This window comes from Amblyraja radiata, chromosome 21 (genome assembly GCF_010909765.2).
Source record: "Amblyraja radiata isolate CabotCenter1 chromosome 21, sAmbRad1.1.pri, whole genome shotgun sequence".
NCBI lineage: Eukaryota > Metazoa > Chordata > Chondrichthyes > Rajiformes > Rajidae > Amblyraja > Amblyraja radiata.
In genome coordinates this window covers 2,305,839-2,323,459 of record NC_045976.1, presented here as the reverse complement: position 1 = coordinate 2,323,459, position 17,621 = coordinate 2,305,839, and the positions used below count along the sequence as shown (strand labels likewise).

General features: G+C 49.0%; 1 protein-coding gene across 2 annotated transcripts in view; it reads left to right on the top strand.

Moving 5' to 3' along the window:
• nedd1 (NEDD1 gamma-tubulin ring complex targeting factor) overlaps nucleotides 1-17,621 on the top strand; it is a 96,148-nt gene that overhangs the window by 16,257 nt on the left and 62,270 nt on the right. For both annotated transcript variants that reach the window (XM_033039380.1, XM_033039378.1), the window contains exons 3-5: nucleotides 1,015-1,109; nucleotides 1,250-1,366; nucleotides 9,297-9,437. In XM_033039380.1, coding sequence (XP_032895271.1) covers nucleotides 1,015-1,109; nucleotides 1,250-1,366; nucleotides 9,297-9,437 — 353 coding nt within the window. The remainder of the gene's footprint in view (nucleotides 1-1,014; nucleotides 1,110-1,249; nucleotides 1,367-9,296; nucleotides 9,438-17,621) is intronic.

Sequence of the window (17,621 nt, the reverse complement as noted above, 5' to 3'; positions counted from 1 at the left end):
TGCCATTCTCAAAGTCTAGTTCTTATGAGCGGTGCCTGTTTCAGGTAAGTCCAAGGCTGTTGCGGGCCTCCAGCCGTTCCTTGAACAGAGCGTCCCTCGTCTCGCCCGTCCACCTTTGCTCCACGGGGGTGCCTCCCGCAGCCGGCCATGAGGGAGCAGTAGGCCAAACCCCGATTCCCTCTGCTCTACTACCGGCCTTGCTCCTTTCCTGTCTCACTGGCTCCATCCTCCTAGTCTCTGGTCTTCGGGGACAAGCAGGGGCCGGTGGTCTGCTGGGGCCAACGAGCTGGGGTCCGGCCCAGCAACTTCCTTCTGCAGGCCTCGATCCGTCCAGTCTTCCGATTGGTCACGGAGGGGCGGCTCGGTGGGCTCCCACTGAAGCCATGGTCCGCCGGATTTTCTATTCTGTTCGTCCAGTTCTTAAAATGTGGCAATATTTTATCTTAATAATAGCATACCAGGACAACTATTTAAATTGCACTGATGATTGCGAATTATGTAAGCAAGGACTAAGTCAACTTTTACATGCACTTTGCTGTTATTCTTAGTGAAATTCAAAGTTTTCCTTAACTCTACTTTACTTGGCTTGTCTTACCTCTTGCCCTTTCAGTGAAAGACCTTTTTCCGCTTTTTGTTTTACTACGTTTTCTTGCTTTCCTTTCATCTAACTAAAGTCTAATGCTGCCATAATTGCTTGTTAATTCCCTTGTATATTATTATGTACGAAGTTATATTTTTAACAATACAATAAAATCTTGTGTTTAGTGCTAATGTTACTAATATTTGGCCAAAGTAGAGCAGGAATATAACATCCAGAATGTTTTTAATATCAAGGTTATATATACTAACAAATTTCATGCAGAACTGAGTTTTGCATAGTTTATCAATGCCTCAAAATTTTGAGTTGCAGCTTCATTTGCATATGTTATTTTGTCTGTCAATATAATTTGTTTATTTTAAATGAAGCAAAGTATCAGGGTTTTTTTTCCAGTTATTTTGCCTTAATTCTTCTACATCAGTGTTTGTTGAGTTCATCCAGCAGTGCGGATAAGATTGTATTATCAACATGCAAATCTACTCCAGTTCCTATAAAAGATTTTGCAGAAGGGGTAGGTAACATTTTGTTCAAGCTTGTGTTGATTCATGGTTGATGTATGACTACATTTGGGGGAATTCTTCAAGAACAAAAACATCAGTTTTGGATGAATGTTTTCCATACCATTTTGATGTTTTTTTTTTCATTCAACAGAGAAAACAGACATGTGTAAGTCTGGGTTCTACCGGCAAATGTATTGTAAGTGGCGGTCTGGATAACACAGTTAATATCTGGGATGCAAAGTCGAAGAGATGTCATAGAACACTGAAGGTATTTAACATAGTATCTAACTATGCAAATGTATTTCACTGCAGAAAAATTAGGTTCAGTTATTTTTGAAGAAAATCACCTCCATGTCCTTGACTCCTCATAATCGAACATTTAGTCCCCTGAAATATTTTTAATCAAAGCACCTCTTAACCTGGGAAATCTGCATTCAGCTCCTTTTTGAATTAGTGTCAATGCCTTGGGAATAATCTAGCCAGGCTTTTGTGCTCCTGTAACAAACCTTGTTTACTATTAGTTTAGGGATACAGGGTGGAAACTCGCCCATCAGCCCACCTAGTCCACGCCGACCAGTTCTGTACAATATTCAATCCTGTACAATAGTTCTATCCTACACACCAGCGACAATTTGCAGAAATCAATTGACTTACAAACCTGCACATCTTTGGACTGTGAGGGGACCCAGAGAAAACCCACGCGGTCACAGGGAGAACATGCAAACTTGTACAGATACTACCCATAGTCAGGATTGAACCTGGGTCTCTGGCTTTGTTAAGGGGCTGTCCCATTGCGGCGACGGACACACACACACACACACACGCGCGCACACACAGCCACGCGTGCACACACACACAGCCACGCGCACACACACACACACACACAGCCACGCGCACACACTCACAGCCACGCGCACACACACATACACAGCCACGCACACACACAGCAAAGCGCGCGCACACACACACACACACACACACACACACACACACAGCCCCACACACACACACAGCCACACGCACACACACAGCCACACACACTGCCACACACACACAGTATAGGAGTGAAGAGGTTCTTTTGCAGTTGTATAGGGCTCTGGTAAGACCACATCTGGAGTATTGTGTACAGTTTTGGTCTCCTAATTTGAGGAAGGACATCCTTGTGATTGAGGAAGTGCAGCGTAGGTTCACGAGATTGATCCCTGGGATGGCGGGACTGTCATATGAGGAAAGGAAGGTTGGTTAAGAAGGTTAAACTGTTGGGTATAAATGCAGGAATAGCAAGATGGATTCAGCAGTGGCTGAATGGGAGAAGCCAGAGGGTAATGGTGGATGGCTGTTTGTCGGGTTGGAGGCAGGTGACTAGTGGGGTGCCTCAGGGATCTGTGTTGGGTCCTTTGTTGTTTGTCATGTACATCAATGATCTGGATGAAGGGGTGGTAAATTGGATTAGTAAGTATGCAGATGATACCAAGATAGGGGGTGTTGTGGATAATGAAGAGGATTTCCAAAGTCTACAGAGTGATTTAGGCCATTTGGAGAAATGGGCTGAAAGATGGCAGATGGAGTTTAATGCTGATAAATGTGAGGTATTACACCTTGGCAGGACAAATCAAAATAGGACGTACATGATAAATGGTAGGGAATTAAAGAATACAGTTGAACAGAGGGATCTGGGAATAACCGTGCATAGTTCCTTGAAGGTGGAATCTCATATAGATAGGGTGGTAAAGAAAGCTTTTGGTATGCTAGCCTTTATAAATCAGAGCATTGAGTATAGAAGCTGGGATGTAATGTTAAAATTGTACAAGGCATTGGTGAGACCAAATCTGGAGTATGGTGTACAATTTTGGTCGCCCAATTATAGGAAGGATGTCAACAAAATAGAGAGAGTACAGAGGAGATTTACTAGAATGTTGCCTGGGTTTCAACAACTAAGTTACAGAGATAGGTTGAATAAGTTAGGTCTTTATTCTCTGGAGCGCAGAAGGTTAAGGGGGGACTTGATAGAGGTCTTTAAAATGACGAGAGGGATAGACAGAGTTGATGTGATCAAGCTTTTCCCTTTGAGAATAGGGAAGATTCAAACAAGAGGACATGACTTCAGAATTAAGGGACAGAAGTTTAGGGGTAACATGAGGGGGAACTTCTTTACTCAGAGAGTGGTAGCGGTGTGGAATGAGCTTCCAGTGGAAGTGGTGGCGGCAGGTTCGTTGGTATCATTTAAGAATAAATTGGATAGGCATATGGATGAGAAGGGAATGGAGGGTTATGGTATGAGTGCAGGCAGGTGGGACTAAGGGAAACAAATTGTTCGGCGCGGACTTGTAGGGCCGAGATGGCCTGTTTCCGTGCTGTAATTGTTATATGGTTATATGAAAGATTGAAATGACTAGGCTTGTGTTCACTGTAGTTTAGAAGGATGAGGGGGAACTTATAGAAACATATAACATTATAAAAGGACTGGACAAGCAGGAAAAATGTTCCCAATGTCGGGCGAGTCCAGAACCAGGGGCCACAGTCTTAGAATAAAGGGGAGGCCATTTAAGACTGAGGTGAGAAAAAACGTTTTCACCCAGAGAGTTGTGAATTTGTGGAATTCCCTGCCACAGAGGGCAGTGGAGGCCAAATCACTGGATGGATTTAAGAGAGAGGGTGCGCTGTCCTGTGCACGGCTGCCCTGCCAGCAGTTGTCTGTCTTTTCACCGTTTTATTTTTATTTTTAGTTAGTTAAAGTGTTTTGTTTGGAGGTCTAGACTTTTTTATGTGGGGGGGGGGGGGGAAAGGGGAAACTACCTTTCAGGGTTCCTACCTGGTCGGAGAGGCAGCTTTTCTCCGGGCTGCAGCTTCGACCCGTCCTCGCGGCCTACCAGCGGGCCTGGAGCGGCGTTTCCTGTCGGGACCGCCCAAAACCTCGGCTTCGGCGGCGGCACAGCGCTGGAGCGCTATCGTGGAGCAGGCGATGCCTTGCCTAGGTCGCCGCGCTGGAGCTCCGGTGAGCTGAGACCGCCGGGAACAACATCGCGGAGCAGCGGGACTGTGGAGCGGCCAGCTGTGGGCGGCGGCGCTGAACTTTACACCGGGAGCCTGGGATCTCTAGATGAGATCGCCAGTTGTGGAACTCCAACCGGCGCGGCCTTGTCGGCTTCGGAAGCCGCGGCCTCCAGTGCGGAAGCGGCCATTCCAGGGTTCCCATGCCGCTGTGAGGACTCTCCCGACGCCCGGCGCCCACCACCCGGCGAGAACGGCCAGGAACATCGGGCCTCCGTAGAGGCAACTGTGGAGGCCTCAATAGGCCCGATTATGGGTGAACTGGGGTTGGGGACTGGGCTTTGTGCCTTCCCTCATGGTGGGAGCCATTGTGGGGGGATGTTCTTTGTGTTTAAGACTCTCATTGGTGACTAATAAAATGCCTTTGATACCTTTGATACTTTGAGAGAGTTAGAAAGTGCTCCAGGGGCTAGTGGAATCAAGTGATATGCGGAGGAGGCAGGCACGGGTTATTGATTGGGGACGATCAGCCATGATCACAATGAATGGTGGTGCTGGCTCGAAGGGCCGAATGGCCTCCTCCTGCACCTATTTTCTATGTTACATTTGTACCCCTGCACCTATACTCCAATGTTCCTCATCTGCCATGATATTGAGCGCTCTTCTGTTGCCTATGATGCCGTGCCTATTCCTCCGGCAAGGAGTCCTCATGCCCCCGACCAAGGGATGACCAGTACTCCTCCGCATGCAGACCACCTATCTTTTTCATATCCATCCCACTCCAATCTCACCTACAAAGGCACAGCCCACACTGAGTACCAGTCCTAATATTGTCATCAGATCTGCTGACTAGGACGTTGCCATTGCAGTTTAGCAACGGCAACGTCCACTGTGTCAGCTTTAGGACACCTCATAGATTCCCTGTGGTCATTATCCCAATGACGGATACCAGGTCACAATCTCCCAAACCATCAATGATCTTATCCCCCTCCACAGCCTCTAATCATAGTTCCCCAACATTGAACTGCCTGTTTCTATCTCCTTCCCAAAGACACATGGTTGAGCGGTAGATTGCTGCCTTACAGTTCTAGGGACCCGGGCTTGATCCTAACTGTCTGTACAGAGTTTGTACGCTCTCCTCGTGTCCTGTGTGGGATTTCTTCGGGTATCCCGTTGCCTTGCACACTCCAAAGGCGTACAGGGTTGTAGGAAAATTGGTTCGGTATCATCGTAAATTGTTCCTAGTGTGTGTAGGATAGTGTTAGTGTACGGGATCGCTGGTCGGCGTAGGGTCGGTGGGCCGAAGGGATTGTTTCCCCGCTGTATCTCTGAACTAAACAGGTTCACGCACCCCTTCTAATCGTATCTTTTGCATTTGATGCTCCTTTACATCGACGAGGTGTAGACTCAACGACCATTTCACTGAGCACGTGCTCAGTCTGCCTAAGCCTGTTGGAGTTCCCAGTTGCTAACCATTTTAGGTCCCATTCACATACTGACCTTTCTGTCTTTGGCCTCCATTGTCAGAGTGAGCCACACACAAACTGGAAGAACAGCACTTCATATTCTCCTTGAGTAGCCTACAACCCGATGGTACTAACATTGGTTTTTCCAGTTTTAATTATTGCTCTTTCTCTCTTCCCCCTTTTCCCTCCCCCTACCTTGGCAAGTGCACATTTCTCCCATCACCCAAGTCGCGCTGTTCCTTTTCCCTCCTCCGTATGCTCATATCCCACCCATCCAGTCCCCGTCCTCCATTTTCCTTTCATTCCCTATCTTTGGCCTCCTACCATATTCCACAGCCAGGCTCTATTGTTCACTTTTCGTTCTTTATTTGACACTCTTTTGCCTCCTTTTTACCTCTAATCGGGAGGAGAATGGGGAGAGCAGGGGAGAGATAAGACTTTGCCTTCCATCACAGTGAGGAGGAGATTCGCTGTGATGGATGTTTGTATAAATTGTGTTGTGTCTTGGTTCTTTTTCTTGTTTGTATGACTGCAGAAACCAAATTTCGTTTGAATCTCAATGAGGTTCAAATGACGACAAATAAATTTCAATTCAATTCAATTCAACTTTAATGTCATTTCATTGCACAAATACTAAGTATGGGTACAACGAAATGCAGTTTTGCGTCAGTCCGTAGTAGTAGTGCATATAGCAATTAAAAAAAAAGAAGATACAGAATAATCAAAAATGCAGAATAATTAAACAATGGGGACGGAGGGACCGGAGAAATCTATCGGCGGGACTCCGAGTTCAGCAATGTGATGGTATAATTGTAGAAGCTGTTCCTCATCCTACTGGTACGAGACCTGAGGCTCCTGTACCGCCTCCCTGATGGGAGGAGGGCAAACAGTCCATGGTTGGGGTGGGAGGGGTCTTTAATGATCTTCCCAGCCCGTCTCAGACACCGTTTTCGGTGGAGGGCATCCATGGCAGGGAGCGGGGCACCGATGATGTGCTGCGCGGTTTTCACCACCCGTTGTAGTGCCTTCCTGTCCGCAACAGTGCAGCTGCTGTACCATACAGTGAAGCAGGTGGTCAGGATGCTCTCGATGGTACAGCGGTAGAAGTTGGTCAGGATCTGGGGGGACAGGTGGGCTTTCTTGAGCCTCCTCAGGAAGTAAAGGTGCTGCTGTGCCTTTTTTATCAGCTTGGAGGTGTTGAGGGACCAGGACAAATCCTCCGAGATATGTACCCCGAGGAATCTGTAGCTGGAGACGCGCTCCACCTCAGTCCCGTTTATATGGATGGGGGTATGACTACCTCCTCTGACCTTCCTGAAGTCGACAATAATTTCCTTCGTCTTCTTGGAGTTGAGGACGAGGTTATTGTTGGCACACCAGGTTGTCAGGTGCTGGACCTCCTCTGTAGGCTGACTCATCGTTGTCACTGATCAGTCCTACCACCGTGGTGTCGTCAGCAAACTTAATGATGGCGTTGGATCCGTACTTAGGGATGCAGTCGTGGGTGAAGAGGGAGTAGAGGAGAGGGCTGAGCACACAGCCCTGTGGCACGCCGGTGTTCAGTGTTATAGTGGAGGAGGTGAGGTTGTTGACCCTGACAGACTGTGGTCTGTTGGTGAGGAAATCCAGTGTCCAGTTGCAGAGGGAGGTGGAGATGCCAAGTCCGCTGAGTTTGGTGATCAAGCTGGCGGGGATGACAGTGTTAAAGGCAGAGCTGAAATCAATGAACAGCAACCTGATGTAGGAGTTGTTGTTGTCCAGGTGGGTCAGGGCAGAGTGTAGGGCTGCCGATATGGCGTCCTCTGTAGACCTGTTGGCCCGGTAGGCAAACTGATGGGGGTCCAGTGTCGGGGGGAGGCTGGCTTTGAGGTGAACCAAGATCAGTCGCTCAAAGCACTTAGCAATGACAGGGGTGAGTGCCACTGGGCGGAAATCGTTGAGACTCCCTGTGGCTGACTGTTTGGCACTGGCACGATGGTTGATGTCTTGAGGCAAATGGGGACAACACCCTGGGCCAGTGAGAGATTGAAAATGTCGGTGAAGACTGGGGATAGTTGTCCAGCACATGCCTAAGCACCCGTCCAGGGATGCCATCGGGGCCGGCAGCTTTGTGCTCATTCACCTTGCTCAGTGCATCTTGTACAGCAGAGGTGGAGAGACTGAGGGGTTGTTCATTCGGGGGTGGAGCAACTTTGATGGCTGGGGTTTTGTTGTCCCGGTCAAAGCGAGCATAGAAATGGTTTAGCTCGTCAGGAAGGGTGGCGTTGTCTGGGGGAGGGGTGTTAACTTTATGGTAATCGGCAAGGGATTTGATTCCTTGCCACATGCGCCTGGGGTCAGAGTTGTTTTGGAAATGCTCCTCAATCCGCCGTTTGTGATTGTGTTTGGCATTCCTAATGCCCATTTTCAGATTGGCCCTGGATGAGCTGTATCCCTCAGCGTTGCCAGATCTGAAAGCGGCATCGTTGTATCATTGTATCTAACCGTTGTCATTAACTGCACCACCCTCACTTGCATCTACATTTATTAGCCAGACTTTGCCCCACCTCACTTCTCTTCCAGTTTTCTTCACTCTACTCCATCGATCTCCAGGAAGGACATTATTGCCATAGAGGGAGTGCAGAGAAGGTTCACCAGACTGATTCCTGGGATGTCAGGACTGTCTTATGAAGAAAGACTGGATAGACTTGGTTTATACTCTCTAGAATTTAGGAGATTGAGAGGGGATCTTATAGAAACTTATAAAATTCTTAAGGAGTTGGACAGGCTAGATGCAGGAAGATTGCTCCCGATGTTGGGGAAGTCCAGGACAAGGGGTCACAGCTTAAGGATAAGGGGGAAATCCTTTAAAACCGAGATGAGAAGAACTTTTTTCACACAGAGAGTGGTGAATCTCTGGAACTCTCTGCCACAGAGGGTAGTCGAGGCCAGTTCATTGGCTATATTTAAGAGGGAGTTAGATGTGGCTAAGGGTATCAGAGGGTATGGAGAGAAGGCAGGTACGGGATACTGAGTTGGATGATCAGCCATGATCATATTGAATGGCGGTGCAGGCTCGAAGGGCCGAATGGCCTACTCCTGCACCTAATTTCTATGTTTCTATGATCTGAATGGTCCTGATTCCAAATGTCGTCTTTCCATTCCTTCCAGCTTAGTTTAGAGATACAATGCAGAAAAAGGCCATTCGGCCCACCGTGTCCACGCTGACCTAGCACTATCCTCACACTAGGGGCAATTTGCAATTCTTTCTGAACCCAATAAACCTACAAACATTTACGTCTTTGGAATGTGGGAGGAAACTAGAGCATCCAGAAAAAAGCCACACGATCATGGGGAGAACGTACAAACTCCGTACAGACAGTACCTCTAGTCAAAATCGAACCCGGGTCTCTGGCGCTGTAAGGTAGCAACTTTAGCGCTGTGCCATGATGACCTGCTCCCTGACCTGCTGAGTTCCTCCAACACTTTGTTTTTAGTTCAACATAAATGTATTTATTTAATTGTTATCTAATTTCCCCTAGCTAATGCAACCAGTGCTTTAGTGTTTGTTCTAAAGAATTTCATACTTATATTCTTCAGATTAATTTACCGAATACTGCAGCCATAATTCTATACTGTTAATTCCAGAGATACAAGTAATACCAATTTTCTACTTTAATTACTTTCTTAATGTTGCCTCCTTAAACTCTAAATGTTTCATCTTTTGTCGCTTTGTGCTGATCAACAATATGTGTGTTGCAGGATCACAGGGAAGCAGTGACTTGTGTATGTTTCAATTGGAATGACTACTACATAGCCTCGGGTTCATGCAGCGGTGACATTATTGTGCACAGTCTGACAACAAATATTTCCAGTTCTCCGTTTGGCCATGGGAAAACTCAGGTACCTTTTATATATTCTGCCTAATTTCCCTAACTAATATAACCCTTGCTCTGTACCAGTGCTTTGGTGTTTGTGTTCTAAAGAATGGAATACATTTTATATTCTTTAGATTCATTTTACTTAATTTAGTTTATTGTCATGTGTACCGATATACAGTGAAAAGCTTTTATTGTGTGCTATCCAGTCAGCATTCACGATTACAATCAAGTCATTTAGAGTATACGACAAGGGAATTACGTTTAGTGCAAGGTAAAGCTTGGAAAGTACGATCAAAGTAAAGTCAGATGGCCACCAGTGAGGTAGATAGTAGTTCAGGACTGCTCTCTGGTTGTGTTAGAATGATTCAGTTGTCTATATTTCTAACAGCTGGGAAGAAACTGTCCCTGAATATGGAAGTGTGTTTTCACACTTTCTATACCTTTTGGGAGAGAAGAGGGAGTGGCCAGGGTGCGATTCGTCCTTGATTATGCTGCTGGCCTTGCACAGGCGGCGTGAATTGAGTCAATGGAAGTGAGGTTGATTTGTGTGATGGCCTGGGCTGCGTCATTTTTCTGTACTGTTAATTCCAGAGATACAGGTGCACAACCTTTTATCCGAAAGCCTTGGGACCAGACACTTTTCGTAATTCAGAATTTGTCGGCCTTCGGAATGGAAATTTTTTAGCGTAGATTTTAATGGCAGGCTCAGTGGTAGAGTGCTCGGCTCATATCCGCAAGGTCGCGAGTTTGCGCCTTGATCCCGGCAGTTACTCGGTCGAGAGTTTGAGTCTTCAATGTCGTTTTTTCTTGCAGAATAAATGTCTGTATGAAATGCAGTGTGTTGAATGAATTCCTGAATTTGTAAATGTGCCCGCAGCATTGAATCACCTCTCGCACTCATGTCACCCTAGCGGAGCTACATGCCCTTAGGCGGTCTAGCTCGGGGATTCTTGAATCCCCGAGCTAGGTCGCGAGTTTGCGCCTCGATCCCGGCAGTTACTCGGTCGCGAGTTTGAGTCTTCAATGTAGTTTTTTCTTGCAGAATAAATGTTTGTATGAAATGGAGTGTAGGAGAGGTGTACTGACTGTGTGGGCAGAACTTTGGAAGTGATTGCCCACCAGTCTAAAAAGCCGCTGTGTCTCCCTGTCCCTGGGATAGCAGGGGGCGATCAAACAGCACAATACCCCCCTCCCCCTCCAACTCCAGAGGAATCCGCTCCCCGATGGGCCGCTACGGCGACAAGTGGCAGTTTGCCCACAGCCCGAGCAGCGCCCCCTCATCCGCCACCCCAAGAAAAAGACGTACCTTGCACACCATCAGCTTCTGCCCCTACGTGTTCCTCTGGAGTTGGAGCGGGGCTGGGCTGGAGTTGCTGCTGGCTGTGGGTCTCTGGGATCTCCGTGCTTGCAGTGGGCCTGGGGGTCGGTGTCCCGTTGGTCCTGACGTCTCCGGCCACCCCCCTGGACTGGAGCTGAGACTGGGAACAGTACCGCCCTTGCCCACTCCCTCTGCAACTGCAAACAACCCCACTCTCCTGCAAGGGCGGTACAGTTCCCGGAGGATGGCAGGTGGCCGGAGACGTCAGGACCAACAGGAACCCGCTCCCCGATGGGCCCCTACGACGCCCCTAGCTGCGCCCCGTCATCCGCAACCCAGGTTCCTCTGTAGTTGGAGCGGGGCTGGGCTGGGCTGCTGTTGGCTGTGGGTCTCTGGGATCTCCGTGCTTGCAGTGGGCCTGGGAGTCGGTGTCCCGATGAGGGGGCGCAGCTCGGGGAACGGCTTCTGGTGGTCCTGACGTCTCCGGCCAGTTTGCAGTTTTCCTCTGGAGTTGGAACGGGGCTGGGCTGCTGCTGGCTGTGGGTCTCTGGGATCTCCGTGCTTGCAGTGGGCATGGGGGTCGGTGTCCCGTTGGTCCTGACGTCTCCGGTGACTGGCACTGACCTGCTGGTATCGCCGACATGAAGACAGTGCAAAGCCCCCGCGCCGGTGCAATGAGCGGGGAGCTGGAGAGGGGAGGGAAGGGGTCGCACACATGGCCGGGAAGCAGAGGGGTGTAGGTGAGGTGAAACTTAAGGGAGCGACAATCTGCTGCTGCCTGCCCGCTGAGTTAAAAAGTTCCCACGCAAGACTCACGATACACTGTATATCGTGAGTCTACCGTGGGAACTTTTTAACTCAACGGGCAGGCAGCAGCATATTGTCAATTATTAACCCTCCCGCGCAATATATCCTCACCTTCTCTTTTATGAATGGGGATTTGGTTCCCCTTTCTTCGAGGACCGACCGGAGGTTCCGCTGTCACCTCTGCGGGCCGCCCTCGGTGGACGTTTTCAAGGACCTTTCTTCAAGGACCGAAAAAATGTCCGCTATTCGGAGGTTTTCGCTATTCGGAGGCCGGACGCCCACAGCCCCAGCTCCACGATGTTGGGAGTCGGCGGCCACAGCGCTCCGGAGCTTACCGCACGGCGACCCGGTAAGGCATTGCCTGCTCCCCGCTGGTATCCCAGCGCTGTGGCCGCCAACTCCCAACATCGCGGAGCTGGGGCTGCGGGCGTCCGTCCGCGGGTGGCGCTTGATTTGGAGCGCCGCGCAGCCAGGGGTAGAGTTCGCCGGGGTCGGAGCTCCAACCGGCGCCGCCTGCGGCCGGACGCCCGCAGCCCCAGCTCCGCGATGTTGGGAGTGATGATGTTTGAGATTAAGGGCTGGTGCTTGTCTGTGGGGTCATGGTCCAAGGATAAGTAGGAGGAAGTGTCTGAGAATCTCAGTCCAGTTGAGGTCAGCGTGCCAGACTACCACGGCACCTTCCTTGTCGGCGGGTTTGATTATCCAGTCAGGATTGCTGCAGAGTGAGCGGAGTGCAGGGGGGGAGAGGTTAGAGTGAGACAAGGGAGTGGAAAAGTTGAGGCTCTTGATGTCCCGCCGGCAGTTGGAAATGAAAAGGTCTAAAGAAGGTTGAGAGCCATTCTGGGGAGTCCAAGAGGTGGGGGTCCGTTGGAGATGGGAGAAGAGGTCATCACTGGGTGGTGAGGATTCCTTCACATAGAAAAAAGCCCGGGGGCAGAGGCGACAGAAGAAGAGCTCTACATCGTGGCGGACAGGAAACTCATTGAGGTGGGGGCGGAGGGGAACAAAGGTGAGGGCTCTGCTGAGGACAGACCGTTCCATATCAGAAAGGGGGAGGTCAGGGGGGGGGGGGGAAGGTGAACACACGGCATGTCTTTACATACCTGCTGTGCCGCTGCAAGTAAGAATTTTGTTGTTCACTTTTTGGGAAATTTGACATTAAAACATTTGACTCTTGAACTAAATAAGTCTTGCTCCCCCGTGCTTCCCACGTAAACCGGAAAATTTGAATATTTTACCAATATCAGTGAAATTCCAAATTTCTCCGTAGTTTTAATATGTAGAACTAGTAATGCCAATACAACCTTAATTATTTTTCATGTCTACCCAAACCAGATAGTCAAGCAACCAGAGAGTCAAGCTCTAAACTAAAATTAACAATTTATTGATTTTAATATTCTTAGTTTTAAAATGTATATCGTGAGTCTACCGTGGGAACTTTTTAACTCAGCGGGCAGGCAGCAGCATATTGTCAATTATTAACCCTCCCGCGCAATATACCCTCACCTTCTCTTTTATGAATGGGGATTTGGTTCCCCTTTCTTCGAGGACCGACCGGAGGTTCCGCTGTCACCTCTGCGGGCCGCCCTCGGTGGACGTTTTCAAGGACCTTTCTTCAAGGACCGAAAAAATGTCCACTATTCGGAGGTTTTCGTTATTTGGATTTTCGGATAAAAGGTTGTGCACCTGTACAAGTAATAAAACATTTTAAAACTAAGAATATTAAAATCAATAAATTGTTAATTTTAGTTTAGAGCTTGACTCTCTGGTTGCTTGACTATCTGGTTTGGGTAGACATGAAAAATAATTAAGGTTTTATTGGCATTACTAGTTCTACTTATTAAAACTACGGAGAAATTTGGAATTTCACTGATATTGGTAAAATATTCAAATTTTCCGGTTTACGTGGGAAGCACGGGGGAGCAAGACTTATTTAGTTCAAGAGTCAAATGTTTTAATGTCAAATTTCCCAAAAAGTGAACAACAAAATTCTTACTTGCAGCGGCACAGCAGGTATGTAAAGACATGCCGTGTGTTCACCTTCCCCCTGACCTCCCCCTTTCTGATATGGAACGGTCTGTCCTCAGCAGAGCCCTCACCTTTGTTCCCCTCCGCCCCCACCTCAATGAGTTTCCTGTCCGCCACGATGTAGAGCTCTTCTTCTGTCGCCTCTGCCCCCGGGCTTTTTTCTATGTGAAGGAATCCTCACCACCCAGTGATGACCTCTTCTCCCATCTCCAACGGACCCCCACCTCTTGGACTCCCCAGAATGGCTCTCAACCTTCTTTAGACCTTTTCATTTCCAACTGCCGGCGGGACATCAAGAGCCTCAACTTTTCCACTCCCTTGTCTCACTCTAACTTCTCCCCCCCTGCACTCCGCTCACTCTGCAGCAATCCTGACTGGATAATCAAACCTGCCGACAAGGAAGGTGCCGTGGTAGTCTGGCACGCTGACCTCAACTGGACTGAGATTCTCAGACACTTCCTCCTATTTATCCTTGGACCATGACCCCACAGACAAGCACCAGCCCTTAATCTCAAACATCATCACTCCCAACATCGCGGAGCTGGGGCTGCGGGCGTCCGGCCGCGGGCGGCGCCGGTTGGAGCTCCGACCCCGGCGAACTCTACCCCTGGCTGCGCGGCGCTCCAAATCAAGCGCCACCCGCGGACGGACGCCCGCAGCCCCAGCTCCGCGATGTTGGGAGTTGGCGGCCACAGCGCTGGGATACCAGCGGGGAGCAGGCAATGACTTACCGGGTCGCCGTGCGGTAAGCTCCGGAGCGCTGTGGCCGCCGACTCCCAACATCGTGGAGCTGGGGCTGTGGGCGTCCGGCCGCGGGCGGCGCTGGATTTGGAGCGCCGCGCAGCTAGGGGTAGAGTTGCCGGGGTCGGAGCTCCAACCGGCGCCGCCCGCGGCCGGACGCCCGTAGCCCCCAGCTCCGCGATGTTGGGAATCGGCGGCCACAGCGCTCCGGAGCTTACTGCACGGCGTCCCGGTAAGGCATTGCCCGCTCCCCGCCTCTCCGACCAGGTAGGGGACTAAGAATTAAAGTTTCCCCCTTCACATAAAAGCCCTCCAAACTAACTGACTAACATTTACAGATGTTTAAGTGTCTCCCCGGTCTCCGGGAAGGAGGCAGCCGCTACAGTAGTACAGACCTGGGTTGACCGTGGGTCGTTTCGGGTCAAGTTTGGCGCCAAACGCGAGCTTTGGTGTGCAGATGACATCCTGGAAAAAATGTCCGGTTTTCGGAGCTTTTCGGTTTCCGGAACTCCGGTTAAAGGTTGTGCACCTGTATTATAATTTAGCCAATGAATTTGGCTGAATTATTAAAAATCATTTTAATGAATTTTCATTAAAAATGGAACCCACATTGTAATCATGATACTAAAATTGACTCCAATCAGCAGTGGTGGAATAACGAATCATTGGGTTTGCAGTTGATCAGAAGGCCCGCTTCCTTTTTTTTGTTCTGTAGTCCTACAATTTTGTTTTATCTTTAAGCATTTACCCACTTAAGTGAAAATATAGTCAGTGTTGAAACAGGCCTTTTTAGCCCAACTTGCCCACACCGGCCAACATGTCCTAGCTATACAAGTCCCACATGCCTGCGTTTGGTCCATATCCCATCTAGAATCTGCATCAACCAAGCTCAGTAGAGTGCATCGTCACTTCATGTCTAAGGAGAATAAATGTCACTCCTGGGCCATTTGCAAATCACTAAATCTGTCTCTCGTCCTAGTCACTATCACCAGATTCCTGGATACCTCTGCAACAAATCTCTGCCTCAAACCATCAAGATTTTACTTGCCTTTCAACCTATTAATGTGGTAGGCTTTAGAGGATCTCCGGAACAAAGGCATTACATGCTGAAAATACTCAGCACATCAAGCAGTAAATGTGAAGAGAGAAATAGTTAATTTTCGCCTGAAATGTGAAATTTGTTTCTTTCTTTCTCAACATCTGTCCTGAGATTTTCTAGCATTTTCATTTCTTAATGACAACACCTGCCACATTTTGCCTTTTCATATCCCTTGTCAATACCTGAGATCTCTTATGCGTCCATTTGTGGGGCTTTATTTCCTTGGTAACATGTGGTGATTAGAATTATACTGAAATTTCGAAATAGCCTCTGCTTTTTTTTTTAGCTCTGTGCAATCAATTAGTAATTCTGGAAATCCATATATTTTATTGAGTTTTCTGAACCAACCCTGCCACACAAAAGATCTATATAAATATCCTACATCAAGTGGGACCCGTTGGGTCCCGTCCCCTCAACGCGTGGTTGCGGGGGGGGGGGGGGGGGCAGCATCACACTCACACACTAACCCCCCCCCCGTTGATATTATATTAATATTATAAAATCGCTCCTTTTCCCCCCATCCCCCGCCCTATCCACTCACGCATAGCCCCCAACTGCACAGGCGAGGCTAGAGAGGGCAGGGGTAGAGAGGTAGAGGGTGAGTGGGGTGCAGGGGGAGAGGGAGGGGGTAGAAAGGGAGAGGGGGGGTAGAGACTGAGGAGTAGGGGAGTGCTGGTCCCCGAACGCAGTACTCCACCACGTAGGTCCCAATACTCACCACTCCCTAGAGAGGGAGAGGGGATAGAGGGGGGGGGGGGGTAAAGAGGGAGGTGGGGTAGAGAGGGAGTGGGGGTAGGAGAGCTGCCAAGTAGTACGGATTTTCCGTATTTTGGATGGAAATGCGATCAGAATACGGATGTGTGGATTTGCTTTGTAAAATACGGATTTTTACAAAATCAGCACGACTTCGTTTCATCTTGCTGCTTAAAAAATGCAAGGATATAAAAAGTCATACTGTACCTCTAAAAATTATAACAGATTAAATCTATTAATATTTTAAATTTCAAGATCTGGAAGCTTTGATCTGCCTGTCCCGCTCCAGGTTTAAATAGTTTAATGCATGGGAATTTAAATGAACAGCGCTATGGGTTCTAAAAATAGCGCTCCCAGCTGGAGCGTTATTTCCTTTACACATAGCGCTATGGGCTTTACACCATAGCGCTATGGCCACAGCGCTATGGGTCACAGACTGTTAGGGGAGGGAGAAGGAGAGAGGGAGTGGGAGGGAATAAGAGAGGGAGGGAGATGAAATAGGAAGGAGGTAGGGAGGGTGGGAGGGAAAGAGGAAGGGAGGAGAGAGAGGGGGAGGGTGGGAGGGAAAGGGAGGAAGGAGGGAGAGAGAGTGAGGGAGGCTTCCAAAATGACTTCCACATCATCTGGTGCTAAAAGCAGGAAACAGCCGTTCAACAGCAGTATACAGAGAGATCGCAATGAATGCACTGTCAAGTAAGGTGCGTAGAAGACATGTCAATTGGTAGCAATGTTATGCATTCTTGTACTCTGGCATGGGTATGACCGCACATTAAAAAAACACTTTTTTCAGCAAAAGGCAACATGTAAAAATACTGATTTCCTCAGCAAAATACTGATTTTCAGGAACGAACATACTGAATTGTTCTGACAAAACTTGGCACCTCTGGGGTAGAAAGGGCAGGGGGTAGAGAGGTGGGGGGGTAGAGAGGGGGGGGGAAGAGAGGGGGGGGCAGAGGGGGAGGGGGCAGAGAGGGAGGGGGGAGTGGCTAGAGAGGGAGGGGGAAGGGCAGAGAGTGACGGTAGAGGGAGATGGAGAGGGGCAGATAGGGGTGGGGTGGAGACCTTGAGGCACAGAGGGAGAGGGGAGAGAGAGAGAAAGAGGGCAGAGAGGGAAAAAGGGCAGAGAGAGGGAGCAGAGAGAGAGAGACAGCAGAGAGAATGAGGGGGCAGAGAGGAGAGAAGCAGCAGGCAGCAAGAGAGGAGGAGAGAAAGGGGGCAGAGAGAGAAAGAGGCAGAGATAGAGAGACAGGCAGGGGGAGAGAGGAGAGAGGAACGATCGCACTTTATAACGCGCCGCCGACCCATTCTGTCCGCCACTGCCGAACATGCTTTCCCCCCCCAATCTGGAGAACATATCAACTATGACCAGACTGTACTTAAAACCCTTTGCTGGGGGCATATGTACAAAATCACTTTGCTAATTCTCAAAAGGCATTTCAGGTTATGGTAGGTGATCAAAT